Source organism: Emys orbicularis, chromosome 2, assembly GCF_028017835.1.
Source record: "Emys orbicularis isolate rEmyOrb1 chromosome 2, rEmyOrb1.hap1, whole genome shotgun sequence".
Classification (NCBI taxonomy): domain Eukaryota; kingdom Metazoa; phylum Chordata; order Testudines; family Emydidae; genus Emys; species Emys orbicularis.
Window position 1 is genome coordinate 76,131,596 of NC_088684.1, and position 19,400 is coordinate 76,150,995.

The 19,400-nt window shown below is 39.7% G+C and overlaps 1 protein-coding gene across 1 annotated transcript in view; it reads right to left on the reverse strand.

Annotated features, from left to right (window-relative positions):
- ASXL3 (ASXL transcriptional regulator 3) overlaps positions 1-19,400 on the reverse strand; it is a 136,656-nt gene that overhangs the window by 104,069 nt on the left and 13,187 nt on the right. The window contains exon 2 of the mRNA XM_065399681.1: positions 9,419-9,501. Coding sequence (XP_065255753.1) covers positions 9,419-9,501 — 83 coding nt within the window. The remainder of the gene's footprint in view (positions 1-9,418; positions 9,502-19,400) is intronic.

Sequence of the window (19,400 nt, forward strand, 5' to 3'; positions counted from 1 at the left end):
ATTATAAATACAAATACGTAATGCTAATGGTCTTTTCAACTCCCTCCTAAATTTAACCCACATGATAATAAATTTGAACTTAAATTTATATCTGAGAGAAACATAAAATTGATACCAATTTGACTCATGGAAACAACTTATTTTCCTGCACTGTCCCTTAAAGCCCCTTGACAACGCTTCCATGGCGCTCCAAAATGGAGAGAAGCAGCGTTAAAATATACAAATTAGGGATAGTTTCTACATAAACGTGAACTAAAATAAGCCATCAGTGGCTAAAATATAATACATTAAAATATGCCTAAAATGATGAATTTTAGAATTATCAGTCCAGAATAGTGTATCCAAGATTCAGAAACATTTACAAATAAAAACTGTAGTCTTTGAAACCTCCAATTCACCTGTCTGCGATGGAATACTAGGGATCTTATTGTTTAACATATATTGCTACAGCATCTAAAGACCACAGCCATGTCAAAGTTCCATTGTGCCTGTGTACAGACATATCATCTATGCCTGTCTCTTCCCGCAAAGAGCTTACAGTGTAAAAAGACAAGTAACAGGTATCTGAGACAAACAAGAGGGCCAGGAGGGAAATGGTGGAGACAGAGTAGCAAATATAATATGACATGCACCATTCTTGGCTGGTCAGTGACAGTGATTGCAGCTGTCCACCTGCATTGCCATAATCAGGTTGCAGTCTGCTATATGCATTATGGAAGAGGTGAGTTTTGAGAAGGTACCGAGGACCAGAGAGGGGTTCTTTCTAGCAGTCTTTCATTGAAAGAATGGGTCGAAGTTGCTCAGACACAACTTCTCTCATCACTCCACAGCCAAAAACTGCATCTGTTGATGCATATGCAATAATTCAGACATACCAGGTGAAAAAATGCACGAGCTTTATTTCTCTCTTCCACCAAAATGTCCCCTCTCTGTACCAAAGATTGACTACATAAAGGCAGAATAGGTTCTGACGTTGAAAAAAACAATGTGCTCCTTCACCTGAATAGGCCTCCCAAATACAATCTAGCAGATTAGAGTTACCTTAGAAGTTTTGGTCCCCATCCTTGGCTCTTCCCATAACAAGACAACCCAGAAGACCAAAAATCCTTCGTTGTTCCAAAGCTGAATTTTAAGGTTCTATAACAGTCAAAGGGCACATGCTGCATTCTTTTTTATTCTGAGTGGAAGAATAAAACTGGGCAATGACCGTATTTCTTGACCAAGAAGAAACCTTGAAAATACTGGAGAAAGGAAGAAAAGCCTCCCTATACCATGGAGAACCAGAAATAGGTTGGCAGTAAAGAGAACAGCGCTGTCAAGCTCATTTACCCTATTTGCAGAAAAGCAGCAACTGGGAAAGGGTTTTTAAAGTCAGCAACCCCACAGACATAGAACGCAAAGGCTTAAAGAGAAACTGGCAGAAAGATTAAGGGATGTAGAAGCACCTACGTCACTTAGGAGCCTATATCCCAGTGACTGTAGATGAGACTTCAGCACTTTTTAAAATTTTATCCAACAGGTTTAACAAAGACAGAAGGGATAAATGCCCACATGAGATAGAGCACTCAGAGCTGTGACCCAAATGGAGTCCCCTGAGATTCCAAAGAGTCCCTGAGGGCTACCAGTGTCTTCCTAAAAGCCCTATATTCAAGGAAATTGATGTACATTTTTTTCCTCTGAAAAGAATCACTTCCTCAGGCTCATTCTGAACTCAAAATAAGGCCTTTAGTGTCCATTGTCCCTATTACCAACCCAGGAGATCCACTTAACAGGTGACTTAATTAACTAACTGAATAGGGAGGCTTTCCACAAAGACAGGAGAATGAAAAGAGTCTTATATGTTTCTGATGCATTGATTCCAGAGAGGAACAGAAACTGCTGGAGAACCTGAAATCATAACCATACAAGACTGAGGCAATGTACCAGGATACTCAGTAGGTACAGCTTCTGTAGGACACAACAGCTGTACTGGAATTGAAGCCAGAAAAAACGAAAAAAGAATGACGGTCAGAGACACTACCTCCTGTGACAAGGTCTCTGTTTCAAGACATTTGGGGGTTGGAATGGACAGGTCCTTGTACACAAAACTGGTGCAGTGAAAAAAGTTCCAGGATCCACTCCATTTGTTTCACCTTAGAAGCTAGGTGCTTAAAGAGTCTGGTGAGCATACTGTTTAGGTTAGGTGTTCTCCTTTGATGGCTCTTCTCAGGTAACAGATGAAGTCATGGGCTTACTTCCAGGCAACATACTGGTGTAATATTTCTACACAAATAGCATAAATCCTCTAGAAGAAAATCTTGAGAATAATTACCATCCTGCTCTGGCGCCTCAGGCTCTGAAATCTCAATATCAGCAGCTAGGAGAGAAAAGGCTATTATCACCTTTGAGGATGAGAAGCAGAAAGGTTTGAGGCAGCATTGTTACCTATGACAAATATCTCTTCTTAGTCTTCCCAAAGAAGATTATCATCACCAGAATCTATCTGATCCTATGTAGACAGCATGACCTTAGGCAGAGTAACAGCTGCACAAGAACGATAACCAATGTACTTTTTGGAGAGGAGAGGGGGATGAGGGAGAAGGACTTTAATTGACATTTCCTGTAGTAACTAAGAGGGAAGCCAACTCAAGAAGGAGAGAGAGGTAGGGTTAAGAATTCTACGGGTACGTTACAAATGCAGTAAAAGTAGCAGAGTGAGCAAGATTTCTTACTTCTTCTAAAGCAGTGGTTCTCAACCTGTGGCTCACAGGCTGCTTGCGGCCCAATCAGCACACAGCTGCAGCCCATGAAACATCCTCAGGGCCATACAGGGAGTATTGGATGAGGCCCACAATGGTAAATAGGTTGAGAACCACTGTTCTAAAATAATAATAATAGTAAAAGTAATAGGTCAGTCACAGTTACTTGAAGATACTCAGGTCAAACATTCCTTAACAGCAAGAAGGGTAAGGAATTATCTTGCCCCAGAGTTCAGAATCCTGAGTGTGACAGAGGAGGAGGGCAAAGAGATACAGGACCTGTGGGTTAAAGTTGCATTCCAAAAGTTAAACATTTCTTGCCCCCCTTTTCTTGGTTTATTGCCCTTTTAACTCCCATTGAGTAACTTTTTCTTTAATCTATTCTAGAGAGGAAGGAGTAGGAGTGAATTTCTGAGTGTTACCAAGCAAAGCAGAGGGAGAAGTACAAAACTAGGGAGAAACAGGGCATGAACAAGAATCCCTGGCACCAAAACTTTTGGCACAATTTGACTGGAGATTTTCCCCAAAAAACTCATGTGATAAGAATGAATGGCTGCAGACTGATATTTCAGTGTTTTCAGTTCCTGGATTCAAATGGGAGGGAATCACATAACTTACTTCAGGTTCCAATATGTAGTACATTCCAAAGAATCAACCTATGATTTTTTTTATTTGTACAGTAGTACTTCAGAGTTATGAACACCAGAGTTACGAACTGACCAGTCAACCACACACCTAATTTGGAACGGGAAGTACACAATCAGGCAGCAGCAGAGACAAAAAACAAAAATAAAAAGCAAATACAGAACAGTACTGTGTTAAACATAAACGACTAAAAAAAAATAAAGGGAACGTTTAAAAAAAAAGATTTGACAAGGTAAGGAAACTGTTTCTGTGCTTGTTTCATTTAAATTAAGATGGTTAAAAGCAGCAGTTTTCTTCCGCATAGTAAAGTTTCAAAGCTGTATTAAGTCAATGTTCAGTTATAAACTTTTGAAAGAATACCCATAACGTTTTGTTCAGAGTTACAAACATTTCAGAGTTACAAACAACCTCCATTCCTGAGGTGTTCGTAACTCTGAGGTTCAACTGTATTTATTATTGCTGCTGTTTCTATTATTGGGGGTAGTTACTATCTGGGAGTGGGAGGTGTCATTTAATAGTATTTTTCATCCACTGGATGCAAAGATACCTTCTGCAATGAAACAAAAAAAATATACGTGTTAAAATAATCATTAATTTTTTACAGTAAGACTCTGAAACCCTGGTCTTTTTTCTTCTCCTCTTCCCGAGGACCTGAATTTTGTGTTCCACTGTGGCTGTAAGTGTCTCTCCACAAAGTAACACACTCTTCAGAGAAGAACTGCATCTTTGGAAAGTCTGTATGTAGCAGGGACATAGTAATTTTGTGCAGTTTAGTACTATAAGTGTTATCTGGGGTAAGAATTCAAATATAGCTTTGTACATTATGATAGCTTTTGTACTGCTCCAGAAAGGCTTAACAAAAATTGCAGTGCCAGAAAGTGACAATCAGTAGATGACCAGAGGCATAACAAATAAGAACAGGAGATGGAGTATCTGTGATTCATAATGTTCCAATCTTTTATTTGGGAAACTTTTGTTCACTACCTGTCCTAAATATAATTCAGACATATTTGAAGCTTGTACTTTTAGCACATATACCTCATGACTATGGAATGAGTTGCCTTTTCATTTTTGGGAAGCCAAACTGGTTTCCATTTTTCAACAAAAATGAAAATATACTTATTTGATGTTTCATATTTATGTAAAGCGCCTGGAGCATTCTGTAAGGAATCCTGTATGTATTGCAGGAGTTTAAAAAAAAAAAAATCCACTTGCCCTTGGCCAGTGGGTAAGTACTCCACGTTGAGTATGGGAGCCTAAGCCATCAATTTTGGCAGAATTTAAACTTTCACTTGAAGGAAAAGCTTCTAGCCCTTTCAAATGTCAATCTAATGTAAATCAGCATAGTGTTGTATTCTTGAGTCTGCAGACAGTGAGGTCCACTGCCTCTGCTGCTGTTTGAGGAAGCTACAGAGTGAATTTATGTGGCTCTAGCTCAGTTTCCCTACTGTTGTTCTGAACCCTGTAAGCAGCAGTGAAGCTGTCACAAATCATGTCAATTTGATGATGCTGCCTAGGAAACCTGTAAGCAGCAAAAGCAGGCGTGGAGTTATTCCCAGAAGAAGACCCACCCACACCTGTCCACCTGCCAAAAAACATGTCAAGGCAACAGGAGGGGTACAGTAGCCAAGAGTTGTCTCCTTTCACATCAGCCAGGAGCCTCAGGAAGTGCCAAAAATCCAACCAATAGCTACCGGGGTTATGGAGCATCATACATATCAGACAATTACTATCCTGAGACTAATAAAAGAGAACAAGCACTGAAAAGTAGCTCAGGATCAGTACCCACTGTAAAAATCCCAACACCTACTCCCTCTCCCATGAGCTGGGGATAGTGGCGGGGCTGAATTGTTCATCAGGGCGTTCCCCTTGAACATCACTAGTGGTATACCCCTCCTCATCTTTCATCTATCACTTCATATCTGGCTACTAGGTTTCTGGTAATTATTTCAATCCTTTTGACGTTTCTCTAATAATTAAATTGCCTGCTATTGGCAAGTGAGTCAATTCTTTTCAGAATCCTTTTAACGCCATCTTACACTCACGCAAATTACCATTATAATTCTTTTTAACTGGAAATAATCAGAAGAGGTTCTGCACAAAGATTTCTCACAAGTCCTTCCCTACTACACTATATCGCTTGGACTCTAAACTAGCATGCAGCAAAACTGTATAAACTAGAAAACATGGAAGCCAAACAACTTTTGACAAAGTTAACTTCCGTTTACAAGTCATCACTGTGAATGGCTGCCAGAACATTAATTTTGTTCAATCTTTCTAACTGCCTGATAAATTCTCACATAGAAGAAACCTACTGAAACGTAACAGGTACTTATCACCATGAGCACATATTTTTAATCACACCTGGACATTTGCAACTTTACAAGATGTGAAATTGACGTTTCCTACCATGTAATTTTTATAGTGATTCTGACATCTCTCAAAATCAAACATCTACCCTTAAAATCATTGTGGATTTTATCTCAATTTTTAAAAAATATTAGAACACAAGTGTTTGTTTTAATTAAACCATATATCTTTCTCATTATCCCCTCTTGACTTAGCCTGTTATAAGAAACATTATAGCAAATACAGGAAATAAAATTAACTAAAATCTCCAATTACATACACACATTTGATTTGTTTTTATGAGGAAAACAGTAGGTTGGAAAGCTATGGAAGTTGGTAATAGAGCAGGAAGTCTCTCTCAGTCACCAATTCAAATTTGGCTCGTGTCAGTACTATCCAAAAATTGTTATCATTAAACCACTGCTTAGGGGCCTACGTGAAATAATTTGGTGTTCCCAATCCAGTTAAAAGTGGCCAGGTGGCACAATTGACACCTTCATTTGTAATCTCAGCAGAGAGGCCAATGTTTAAACAGGCACATAGCTAAACTACCCTGTCTCCAGAAAAGCAATTATTTCAGAATAAGGTTGAGGTACAATGAAAGGTAAACTTGAAGTTTGCACTATTGTTGCATGCATTACACCTGCTCTATAGATAAAAGACTACAGTCTCAAGGGATGTCAGTTTGCTAACACTTACATTTAGACACACAAATAATTTCTTTTCATTAGTTAAGAAAAATGTCAAGCTTTTAGGCCCCAAAATTGTTTACCTTAAAAGTTGGTTTTCCTTCCAGGTACAGAGAGGAGGATTGGCCAGATGATGATCTTTTTACAAGTGATTGTCGCAGCAGGAAAGATATTTAAAAAACAAAACAAAAACAAAACTGAAACATGCATCTCAAACATGATATAAATCTGTGCAAGTGTACTCTCCAGCACAGCTTATGACCATAGTTTTGTTTGTTTTTCCCTTGAGGTGCAACTGGATTTGTGGTAGTGTTTTTGTTTTTTAAATTTTCTCCCTGCTGGACTTAATTTGGGTAGAAAAACAACCAAACTGTTGGGGAATTCCACATCTTTATAACATCAAAGAGAAATAAATGTAAGGGCCTAAAAGGCCGACAGAGTCCTCCTAAAGAATGGCCACTAATGGCAACAATAAAAATGCCAAAACTTAAAAGTTATTAATTCTGAGTTGCTAATACAGCAAGAAATTTTAGATTAGTTACTTTTGCAATATACATGCAAAATGACTGAACTGAGCAGTCCTTTTGTTCACTATACACTGGAAAGGCTGGAAAAGAATTCTCGGAGAACTTCACCCAGAATTGCTACAGGTTTGCTGATAAACATATCAGTTTAAGGAAGAGGGAATAGGATACATAACCCTTCACTGCTGGTTCAAATCCAGTCCAGTTGAAAGAAAGTCATCAAAGAATGAAGGCTGTTCAGTGGTCCAAGACACTTTGGTGGTCTCATTCCAGCTTTTTTTTTTTTTCCAGGGGGTACAGGTTGACTACTCATCACAAAATCCACCACTACTTGTAAGTCTCAGTAGATAGCAGCATGGAGACTAAAGTGCCTTGTGAGCCATAGAGATGGTCCCCTGCAGATTACAGTTAAAGTAGCATGGCTAAATAGGATAAGTTTGCATAGCCTGCTGCTCTAGTAGAGGAATTTAACCACCAACATTCTCAGTCAAAAATCTTTCATGAGCACTTAATTTCAACTATTTTCAATGCAGTAGGAAACACTTAATCCAAACTTTGTTTAAATTTAAACTCGATTCTAAAAAAAAAAAAGAAAAAAGTCACAATTTCCAGACAACTGCAACAATCATAATTTTTAGGCTCCTCAATTTGGGGATCAGTTAAAGAATAGACAATATAGAGATTTGTCCTGCCTTCAATAGTAGGAATGCTCATCACTACACATGACATTCCATATAGTTAGTTACTACTAATTACCCAAACATGTGCTGTATTCATTTTACAGCACATACATACTGAATCACAATATAAATCATACAGAAATGAACACTTGTCGATCCTTTTCTTGCCTGTCACTCTGAGTTCATGCATTATTACAAGGCTGATTTTCCATTTAGTAGGTTCTTCTTCCTGTTGTATGACTTATTTATATTTACTGTCAAAAGGAGTATTTTTGTTTTCTGTATTTTAAGTATATTAAAGAGCTAGCTTCACCCCCTCCCTACCCAGTCTCTGTACACTGCTTCCTCTTTAATATACCATGATGGGGAAAAAGCACTCTAAGAATTATGAAGAGGTGGTGTTGTTATTATAACAAGAATTATTAGAATAGAATTGTAAACCAAAGTGCAGTAGCGTCATATCAGAAGACTAGAAAGCACAATCAGTAGCTCATTCGTTGCTGTGGAGTATCTTAATATACAATTTTCAAGTGATTTCTTTTGAGAGACTTTTTTGTTGTTTGCATATTCTTGTGGCACAGAGCTTAAGCTCAAACATTTATTTTCTAAGGCTCTCTACTTCTTCCTTGGCACTGGCACAAACATTTCAAATGATTTCTGAACAGCAACTACATTTGCAGAGCTTTAGAGGGCAAATTCAGCTTCCACTTATACATAATACTATCCCTGCTGCTGTTCATTCCACCAACACACACTTATTATGTCTTACAACATGCTCGTATCTAGTTTACCAGTAAGCTGCATGGTTATATACTGTGCAAGACTCTGCACTGCATTATTCCTTCTGTTTCTTAGAAAATGTTTCTGAATGACAAGAAACATAACACAGTACCTAGGGAAGATTCTTTTGGGTAAACAGTATAAATTCAGAAATAACAGATATAATGCATTACAATTCTACTAGACTAGTTGTCTTTAAAAGCTCACTTGCCCTACATTTTAGGCGCCACTGTAAAAGGATATAATTAAAATAGAAGCAAATGCGTACCTTATTTTGCTGCCGCAGGTCAACACCTACTGACACAGTATCTTTGAAGAGAAATTCCCTGTGAGCAGTCATCCCTCAACACCAGTCATAGAAGAAGAAAATGCACCCTGTATTTGAGCATCATTATTACTTTCCTCCCCAAACTAATCTCTCCTTTCCTGTTAGAGTAATCTGTCGTTTTGTCTTCATGTCCAAATCCCAGTTATAGCTTAGATCACCTCACAGTTGTGATTCAGGAATAAGGAGCTGTATGTCCACCTGAAGCAGAATGCATGGAGCTCGATCCAAAGCCCACTGGAGCCAATGGAAAGACTGCTACTGACTTCGTTGGGTTTTGGATCGAACCCCATTACCCCAACCTGCTCATCCTCCAGGGGTTTATCCATTGCAATCCATTTCTGCATCCAAATCACTTTGCAATAAGTTGAGTCACGTGATTATTTAAGAAACCTAAAAAAAAAAAACAGGTGAGGTAATCTCTTTTATTGGCCCAACTTCTGTTGGTGAAAGAGATGAGTAGGTCCAATAAAAAAATATTACCTCACCCACCCTGTTTTACTATTATCCTGGGACCAACACACAGCTACAACACTGAAAACTAAAAAAGTGAGATAAGCTTGCCATGCGCTGACATTCCGATTTAGCCAGTGCATATTACTTTAGGAATGGCATACAGTCCTCACTACTACTAGATTTCATTGTTTTCAAAGAAATTTTAAGAAATATTGAACATATAAATACTGACCTTGTTTCTTTTAATCCTTCTTTCTGAATGACTTCCAGTATTTGTTTTGCAGTCATTGGTGAGTTGGGGTGTTTTTCCAATGCCTAAAAAGAAATGATATATATGTGTAAATAAGATACAATAATTCTGTGAATTTGAAAGGTTATGTGTTCATGCACTTTTTTCCTAATTATTTTTGGAAGGGGGATTGCAGTGTTGAGACTGGAGTCCTCCATCTGTTGGAAGGCCAGATATAGTCCAGGACACTGCAGAAAAAGTGAGATTTACTTGCTGCTTGTGTGCATCATCTGCTGAAATGCATGGGAATATTCTTCCAAAGATACAAAGTAAACTAAAAAGAGTTAAAATATGAAACCTATTTGAGGAGACCAATACGGCAGTACAGTTTCTCTGAGGCAGGGGGGGAAAAAGAGCGAGAGAGATTGCTAGTTTTTGCTCACTACTTTAAAAACAGTATGAGGTCACTGAAGTACTGTGCTTACATTTTATGATGACCTCAGAAACAAAAAAGGCTAAAAACTTCTGTTTGCAAAGGAGGAGCCACTGTCAGAAGTGACATGATAGGTTTCAAATTTTAAATGCTTTTTGTTTTTAAAAAGATGAAAAATTAAGTGGTCAAAACAGTCACAGAAGCACACAAGATGCCACATGACTCACTCGAATGCAGTATGTTTTCCAGTTCAGCTCAGTTTTCCACTCCTTTGCCTTTTCCAATTGAGCCCAAATTAATCCACTCCTCATCCCAATTCAGACCAATTGGCATGGAATTTTCTAGTTTGTCATTTGCTTTTTGTCCCTTTTCAGTTTTAGCCAGTTAACTCTTTCTGCCATTCTTTTGCTCATGTAAGGTGCCAGATTGACAGCCCTGGAAACTGAAATCCTTTATCAACAGAAAAGGTACAGCACAGGCAATGGCAATGCAAGCTTCCCCACAGTGTCTTTCCAACGTGACTCAGTAACAACTTGCACTTCCACCTCTGGCAAATGAGAAATGAGTTTGGTCTCCATGCTCATTCAATCCTTTGCCTCTCTTGCCTAATTACCAATTAATGCCAATTGTGATGGTAGCTACTGTAACGTGGACACCTGTCCACTAGGAACTAGAGACATACCACCAAAACATATCACATAAGTCACCGAAGACTGGATGGTGAATATTTTCAATCACTACTAACCAGGGCTGTAATTCAAGCAGGTGACCTAGAAGAGCCAAAGCCTCCATACCCTCTACCAATCCCTTGAGCTCCCCAGGCCCCTCCTGCCATTTTACAGTTCTGGTAGCTTCCTGTTCTCCCCTTTCCAATTCAGAACATTATTTGCCAAACCCCTTGCCCCATATTGTTTTCCATGTCAGACAAGCTTATTCTTTACCTTTTAGTTCTACAAAAGAAAAATGCAGAAATGAGGGCTGCACTAGAAAGGTTTGGGAGCTGAACTGAGCTTATAACAATGTGTATGTAAATAGGAAAGATTACACATGGAACTTGCAGGAAAGGAAAATGGAATGGTTACCTGAAAGGGGGAAAAGTAGGGAGGAAAGTAATTAAAAGAGGCAAAGGGATCAGCGAAGAGCTCGGAAAGAGATTATTACAAGGGAGAGGAGAGGAACTATAGACAAAACAGGAAGTAGTAGCAATAGGACAGTCTAATTCACTGGAAAGAGGACAATGTGAATGAAGATTAAGACTAGAATGATGGAGGTTAACAACATCAAGAGGCAAAAAAGGAAAACATAACCTTTGGAGTAAGGAAGAGAGGAGCGTTAACAGAAAAGGATGAAGTAAAATGAATATGCAGTAAAATGGAGGGGGAAAAGGGAAACTGAACTGAACTGGGAACACTCCAGAGGGCAAACTGGGTAAAACTGGAAAGGGCAGAAGAGGAAACTACACTGTACTGGACATGGCTATGAAGGAAACTGGGTGCACTTGAAAGTGGGGTTACTCACTGTGGAGGATTCCCTGTTTCTCTTCCTGAGTACAGGCCCCTCAGCACACCTGGGCAGCTCCTCCCTGCAATTGAGAAAATTTGGGTAGCCCTGTCCCCTTCTCTATGACATCACATCCTACTCTATAAAGGAAGTAAAAGTGCCAAGTATTACAGTGTGAATTTGATGACAGTGGGAAGGAAACAATAAAGCTACGCAAAACATCAGAAATCACCCTGTCTGGGGAAGTGGGAGAAGGGAGGGCAGTATGTGCTGAGGAAGCTGCACTGAACGGATTGTGGAAACAATAGCCAGACACATGGATACAGAAGATCATCTTCACAAAACAAAACAAAAAAAGGAACTGACAAAGCAATATGTATAACACTACAGAGATTTTAATCAACCTCACAAGACACCTTTTAAATACCACAGTATGAAGCAAATACATTCTGGATATAACGACATACTAAAATGGAGAATATGTTAGAAAGGCTGAATGTGCTGGAATGAACAATTGCCCATTGTGTGAAATGGTTTAATCACTGGATGCACAGTGTGGGCTGTGGTTTCATATATCCTGACAAGTGTAACTGTATTCATCTAGCCATTTAGAACAGATATATATTATATGCGTGTACACACACACACACACACACACACACACCACAAAAGTTACCTTAAGTGAAGAGCAAACATTTCCTGATTTAGAATACTATTGAATGAGAAGTCAGAAGTCAGTATGTCTGGGTTTTTTCATAACTATTAAGAAGACTATTTTAGCTAAATACAGTAACTAGGCTGTATTTCTTGTGTAAGGAAAAAAAAACTAAACAGGCTCAATTTAAAGTAGCTTATTATTTGAAGAAAGTAAAAGTGATTAGTTGAAAAAACAGTTCAATGAAGGATTATGATTTCCCCCACCTACCTATGGAAAACAGGATGAGGTGACAGTACAGAACACCACACATACAGCAATATTATCAAGAAGCTTGTGAGCTAACAAACAGACTGAACTTATACATGCACCAATAATGCAAACCTCCACGGCACCCCCCCCACCCCGCAAAAAAATTGTATTTCCATGATTTTTCACAATAATGCTAAAGATTAAAACTGAACTAGTAATTGTCCACTAAGACATGTAAAATAATAAAAGAGAATAACTTAATGCAGTTATGAACACCTTGGTAAGTCAAGGTAATGAAGGGCAAGGGAGGAAGCCTTACCTGTTTTAAATCTTTCTCCTATTTACCAACCCCATTCTCCAACATTCATATCCTCTGAATGGGAATTTACTTAGACCTGGGTAATGACTGGTAATGCTGGGATTATAGTTAATAGTTAGGACCCCAGAGCAAGTCAAATTACAGTCATGAAAAATATGAGTCTTCCTGTCCCTAGTTCTTTGGGATATATCCCAACATATTTTCTTAAGCGCGGGGAAGGAAGGGAATGATTTGCACTGTATCCTTGAGGATCCTACATTTATTCTTCCACATTAGGCATAACTAGCAGTGAAATTCACCATCTAAGCAAGACTAAGAACAGTGGTGGGCAACCTGCGGCCCACGGGCTGCGAGACAGTTTGTTTACATTGACCGTCCGCAGGCACAGCTGCCCGCAGCTCCAAAGTGGCCTCAGTTCACCGTTCCCAGACAATGGGAGCTGCGGGAAGTGGGGCGGGCCACAGGGACGCGTGGGCCACAGGGACGTGCTGGCCACCACTTCTCACAGCTCCCATTGGCAAGGAATGGCAAACGGCGGCCACTGGGAGCTGCGGGCAGCCATGCCTGTGGATGGTCAATGTAAACGAACTCTCGCGGCCCGCCAGCAGATTACCCTGACAGGCCACATGCGGCCCACAGGTTGCCCACCCCTTACTAAGAAGATCCTTAAGAGAGCTGAGGGTTCAGTACAGAGATCACCAAGATACTTGAGTAGTTCACCCATACCCTGCTGATGTGGAGAGTGAAGAGACCAGGACTCTGAACCAAAGCCAGGTTCTATCACATGGCACTTCTGAGAGCTACTAGTAGAAAACAGACCTATTAATAAACATTAATGGTCCAGGAGACAAATGGGCACTTTTGAATTTTTTCCCCATGGGTGCTCCAGCCCCAGAGCACCCACAGAGTCAGCACCTATAGTCCTGTATACTATTGACCAACAGCCAGAGCACCCACACACTAAACCCAACAACCAAATTTAGACTAAAGTATCACAGCCCACAGGAGATTAAACTATTATGTGCCACAGGCACAGAATAGGAGGGATAACGGTGCACCAATACTTGAGGCTGCTGCAATGGCAGGGAATTAAGTGTGAGATACCTACATGATCCTAGCAAGCAAACCTCCCTACTAGCTCTTCTTTGCACCTGTTCCAGTTTGAATTCTTGAATAACAGTGAACAGAATCTGTACACAATATTCCAAATGAGGTTTTATCAGAGCCTTGCACAATGTCTTTAATACTTCTCTATCTCTACTGGAAATGCCTTGCCTGATACATCCTAGGATCGCATTTGCATTTTTTGCATTACAATGGTGACTCTCGGACATCCTGTGCTTGACCACACACCCAGGTCTCTCTCCTTCTGTCAATTCCAAATCATGAAACTCCATCTTATAGCAGAAATTCTTATCATTAGACCCTAAGTGCCTGACCCTTCAATTTGTAGTATTAAATTTCATTCCATTTGTGTTACTCAGTCTTCAGGATCATCTAGTTCTTCCTGTATAAAGCTCCAATCCTTCTCTGTATTAACAATGCCTCCCAACTTTGTACCATTATAATCTGCTTGGCAGTAATGAAACCAGGAGATAACCTCTGTATGTAACGTATCACCAGGTTTTTTTAAATGTATGTGTAAAATTGCCCTTCAATGCACAGAATCAAATCTGCTCAACTGTTTGCAATTCAGCCATTACCGAGCAACACAGAGAAAACAGACAGTGGTGCAAACTACAGTTGCAGGAATCACAGAACTCAAGAATGTTATTCTCCTGTGGCAAGTAGGAAGCTTTCGCAGACAAGTACCATCCACTCCTAAAGATTCTAGCCATTATGTTTGCAGAAAAAAAGATTTCTTAATATGAAACCAATGTAAACCGATACAGTGCTGTCTTCCTTCCTAAACTAGCAGACAAGGCTGCTCCCACGGCTCTGCTGCTGCTCATAGCTTTGCCAAGCTTTCCACTGATACATCCAGATCCCTGTGAACAGCAGCTAAACTGAAAAGAATCATGTACATTTCATTGCTGCTGCTTGGCAAAGCTACAGTCCAAGCAACCACAACGACACTAGAGCAACACACTAGGAAAGACCATCCAAAAACCCCAAACACCACAGGCTGGGAGAGAGGTAGAAGTGATACTACCTAGCCCTTTTTCTAAGCAGCCAAAAAGCTGGGGGAAGGCCTGAATAGCACAGACAGGCCCATGCAAGCAGCCAAGAGGCACTGGGATGGATGGGGAGAGCAGAATGAATATTTCTTTCTTCCTTCCAGTAGACAGAGAACATTCACGTTTTTAGACACCTATTAGCTAGCTAATTAATAGAAAGATGGAATCCCATGCAAGGGTACAGAGATAGCATCCTCATAAAATCTCAGCCTGCTCCTTCTCAGCTGTTTGCTCAGAGACAGGCCGGGGGGGGGGGGGGGGGAGAGAGGAAGGCCCCACACAAATCTTTCGTATTGGTTTTTGGTCAGCAGATTTAGCCTTCTGGCTATCAGGTTTCTGCTAAAACTTCAAAGCCTTCTGTTGTGAAGGGAGAGACTGATGGGTAAATCGATTAGAAGAGAGATTTTGGGAAGTATTTTGGGCTGGGATTGAGAATGGGAGAAGCAAGGAGAGACAGACAAAGGGGAAGAAGTAGGGGACACAATATGTGAAAAAAAGAATGTAAGAGTGAAGGGTAAAAGGAGGAAAAGATGAATGAAGACAACAAAGGAAGGTACACCACGATTACTGCAGCAGTTCTCAAACTGTGGTTCACGGAGCACTTGCTTGCTGGTGGTCTACAGATAGCTGGCTGGTCACATGATGCCAGCTCTCTTCATTTCCAGCTGCTAAACTGCATTAAAAGACACTAAAAATATGTTAATAACTTTCCTAATATTACTTTTCCATATGAGCAATTATAGTTGCCATAGGGATGTTATACAATTGTGAATGGGAGGGGAAGTGTCCCTGAGAGATTTTTTTTTTCTTTTCTTAAGGATGTGGTCTATACTGTGAAAAAAATTGAGAACTCCTGTATTATAGGAAAGAAATGAAAAAGTAGAATGAAGCCAGGAAGAGTATGAAGATGTAATAAAAGCAAAGTCAGATAGAGATATAAATAGTAGATAATATTTTCACCCCTCAGCTCACAGAGAGCCGAGAAGCGAAAGGTTTTCCAAGTATATCAAACACAAAGTTTAATAACTGATTGGTACATTGCACATATATATCATGATCCACATTGGCTCCCTATTGGTTTCTAGGTGGCATTAATGGTATTGACCTATAAAGACCTAGTGGCTTAGGATACGCCACCCTAAAAGTTCAGACAGCCAACACCATAGTCGGCAGAGACACATGAGTAATAAATAAATAAATAAATAAATAAATCCCTTCCATTGCCCTGGGGGGAAACAGCTGGCAGATAGTTTTCTGTCAGCATATCAACTTTGGAATTTACTCCCCATCTTCGTCTGAAACTGCCCCAGTATTCTGACCTTCAGGCCATGGAAGGCCTGTCCAATTCCTTAGGCATTTGATGAAGGCGGAGAGAGAGAATGGAGCTCTCCAGTAGGATGGATGATTTCTCTGTTCTACTGCTTTGATTGGCTGGTTTAATGTTTGTTTTGGGACTGGGATAACTGGATCAGTTTTGAGTATGCTATTTTTTCTATAATGCCATATTTTAACTGATGTAATGGCAGCTAGGGCTCTTTGAAAAATCAAATGCATACTTGCATTTAGAATTCATAATAAATAAATGTCACAATTAAATACAATATACAATAGAACAGCACAACTGTTTTATTCCTTTAAATTGCAGAGGCTGTGGCAAGTAAAATTTTTTGTCATGATGAGTAAAATCAACCCTCAGGCTAGTAGGTAGAGAGTAAATTTCCCATTTTATTACTTAGTAAGACAAGCTAAGTATCTAAATGACTAAGATCCTGAACCTGCATTGGGATCAGTTACCACAGACCCCGGCACATCCCACTGACTATAACAGAATTTTGCATAGGCAGAGGGTCCATGCTACCAGATTGCTTTGCAAGATCAGGGTCAAAGGCAAATATCTTGACAAGAAACACTGAATTTTGTTTCCATTTCTACTATAGCATGAGCTCTATTATTATTAGCAATCAGAGTCTCTTTTAGCTCAAGTGACAGAGGGCTACGAGTTTAGAATATTAGGATGGGAGTTCTAGTCTGTGACATATGCATGCGGTTAGCTGACAAACATGGGTTCTATGCAGTTTGTGGCTATGAATCATTACATTGAGATGCAACTCCGCTGTGGAGAGAGCAAAGAGAAAAAGGTAGCCCTCCCATCCCACCACCACATCAGAGATTGGTTAAAAACTGCCCTGAATTCGTGGCCATGATCCTTAACTGCATCCATAAGGAAGGTGAATGCCTCTTTGGCCCATACACCCTGTACAAGGGGAGAAAGCGACCATGCTTAGATGATTGAGACTGTTCCTTTCCATCCCAAAAGTTTGTGTCCTGCATCAGCTTGCCTGTATTTTATGCTGTAGATAACAGAGGGGAAACAATATAAAGAAACACTATAAACAAATAGGATCAGAACAGCTATACTGAGTCAGACCCAAGGCCCATCTAGCCCAGTATCCTGTCTTCTGACCATGGCCAATTCCAGGTGCCCCAGAGGGAATGAACAGAACAGATAATCATCAAGTGATCCATCCCCTGTCGCCCGTTCGCAGCTTCTGGCAAACAGAGGCTAGGGACACCATCCCTGCCCATCCTGGCTAATAGCATTGATGGACCTATCCTCCATGAACTTATCTAGTTCTTTTTTGAACCCTGTTATAGTCTTGGCCTTCTCAAAATCCTCTGGCAAGGAGTTCCATAGGCTGACTGTGCGTTGTGTGAAGACATACTTCCTTTTGTTTGTTTTAAACCTGCTGCCTATTATTTTTATTTGGTGACCCCTAGTACTTGTGTTATGAGAAGTAGTAAACAACTCTTCCTTATTTACTTTCTCCACACCAGTCATGAATTTATAGACCTCTATCATATCCTTTGTCGCCTCTTTTCCAAGCTGAAAAGTCCCAGTCTCATTAATCGCCATTCCATACCCCAATCATTTTTGTTGTCCTTTTCTGAACCTTTTCTAATTCTAATATCTTTTTTGAGATGGGGCCGACCACATCTGCACGCAGTATTCAAGATGTGGGCATATCATGGATTTATATAGCGGCAATATGATATTTTCTGTCTTATTATTTATCCCTTTCTTAATGATTCCCAACATTCTGTTCGCTTTTTTGACTGCTGCTGCACATTGAGTGGATGTTTTCAGAGAACTATCCACAATGACTCCAAGATCTCTTTCTTTAGTGGTAACAGCTAATTTAGACCCCATCGTTTTATATGTATAGTTGGGATTATGTTTTCCAATGTGCATTACTTTGCATTTATCGACACTGAATTTCATCTGTCATTTTGTTGCCCAGTCACCCAGTTTTCTGAGATCCTTTTGTAGCTCTTCGCAGGCTGCTTGGGACTTAACACTGATTGCTATGTGAGTGATGGAGAGAAAAACAGCACAGAAAAGCCTGAATATATTCATTTTTTGTATATATATTATATCACTCTAACACAAGCTAATATAGATCTTTTTTCAGACACTAAAAGGTTTGCTGTACTACTGATGTTTCAACATGGTCAGAATCAAAACACGTGAAGAGGAAGTCTTCTGAAATCATGTGTCTGTATCTGTGTGTGCGCGCGCACGCACACAAGTGTGCGTTTTTAAAAGCTTCCATCACTTACTTTCCTCAGGCAAATGTAATGTTTAAGGAGTACTTCCAAAGTGAGTAACAGAATTCCTACTGGCTATCTCTAAATGTACCAGATTTAACAAGAGGAGACAGTTATGCCAGTTTTCTTTTCACTCCTCTCCTACAAGGAGTTATCTTGTTAGACGGTGTCCTACAAATACAGACCTAAGATTTCAGAGAGAAAAAATACTAAACTATAACATATAGGATTAAGAATAAAATATGTTTAGGGGTATATACTGCAGCTAAATACGTACTTCCTATCAGCTTTTAAACTACTTTTTCTAGATCAGGGTTATCCATAAAATTAATAAAACAAGCAGATTTTGTGTTGTGACTGATATGGGTATATTGTGAGGAATGAATACAATTAAGCATTTATAGCCATGTCACTCTGGGCTGAATATAACAATTTTATTTACAAATAATAGGATTGTTACATTATACCACATCTAACAATAATATAGAAAGAGATACTGTGTGACCCTTAAAAAAATCACGTAGCCTGTCTGTGACTCAGTTCTCTCATCTGTAAAACAGATATAATATTTATCCTCATTGTACAGCATTTTGATGCTTGGATGAAAAGTTTATTTACATACTCTCAGTCTTTGTAAAGAGATTCCTTATCCTTGCAAGCCTCAGTGTTTTCTCTCTTCCTCTCCCATCACCGGCTACACAGCACAGTTCCCTGTACTGCTGCCTGTTGGCTAACATGAAAAGAAGGGGAGCCAAACTGTGTTGTTACTGATGTAGAGAATGAACCTTTGTTCGTACTTTGGTAGGTTTTATCCTTATAAGGATGACCAAAGTGTGTGTGCCTGGAGGGTGGATGGGCTGGGGTGCAACACAGAAGGTCAGGACAAGGAAAACTAAAACCGGGAGGGAAGAAGTTATTTTTTTGGTGGGGGAAAAGTCAAGCATCTGAATTCCCCAACCCCATCAGGAAAATCCCTCCAAAGAAAAGTGAAATGAAAGCCATCATCTTGTTTTATTCAGGGGGGAATTATTCAATTTTTAAGG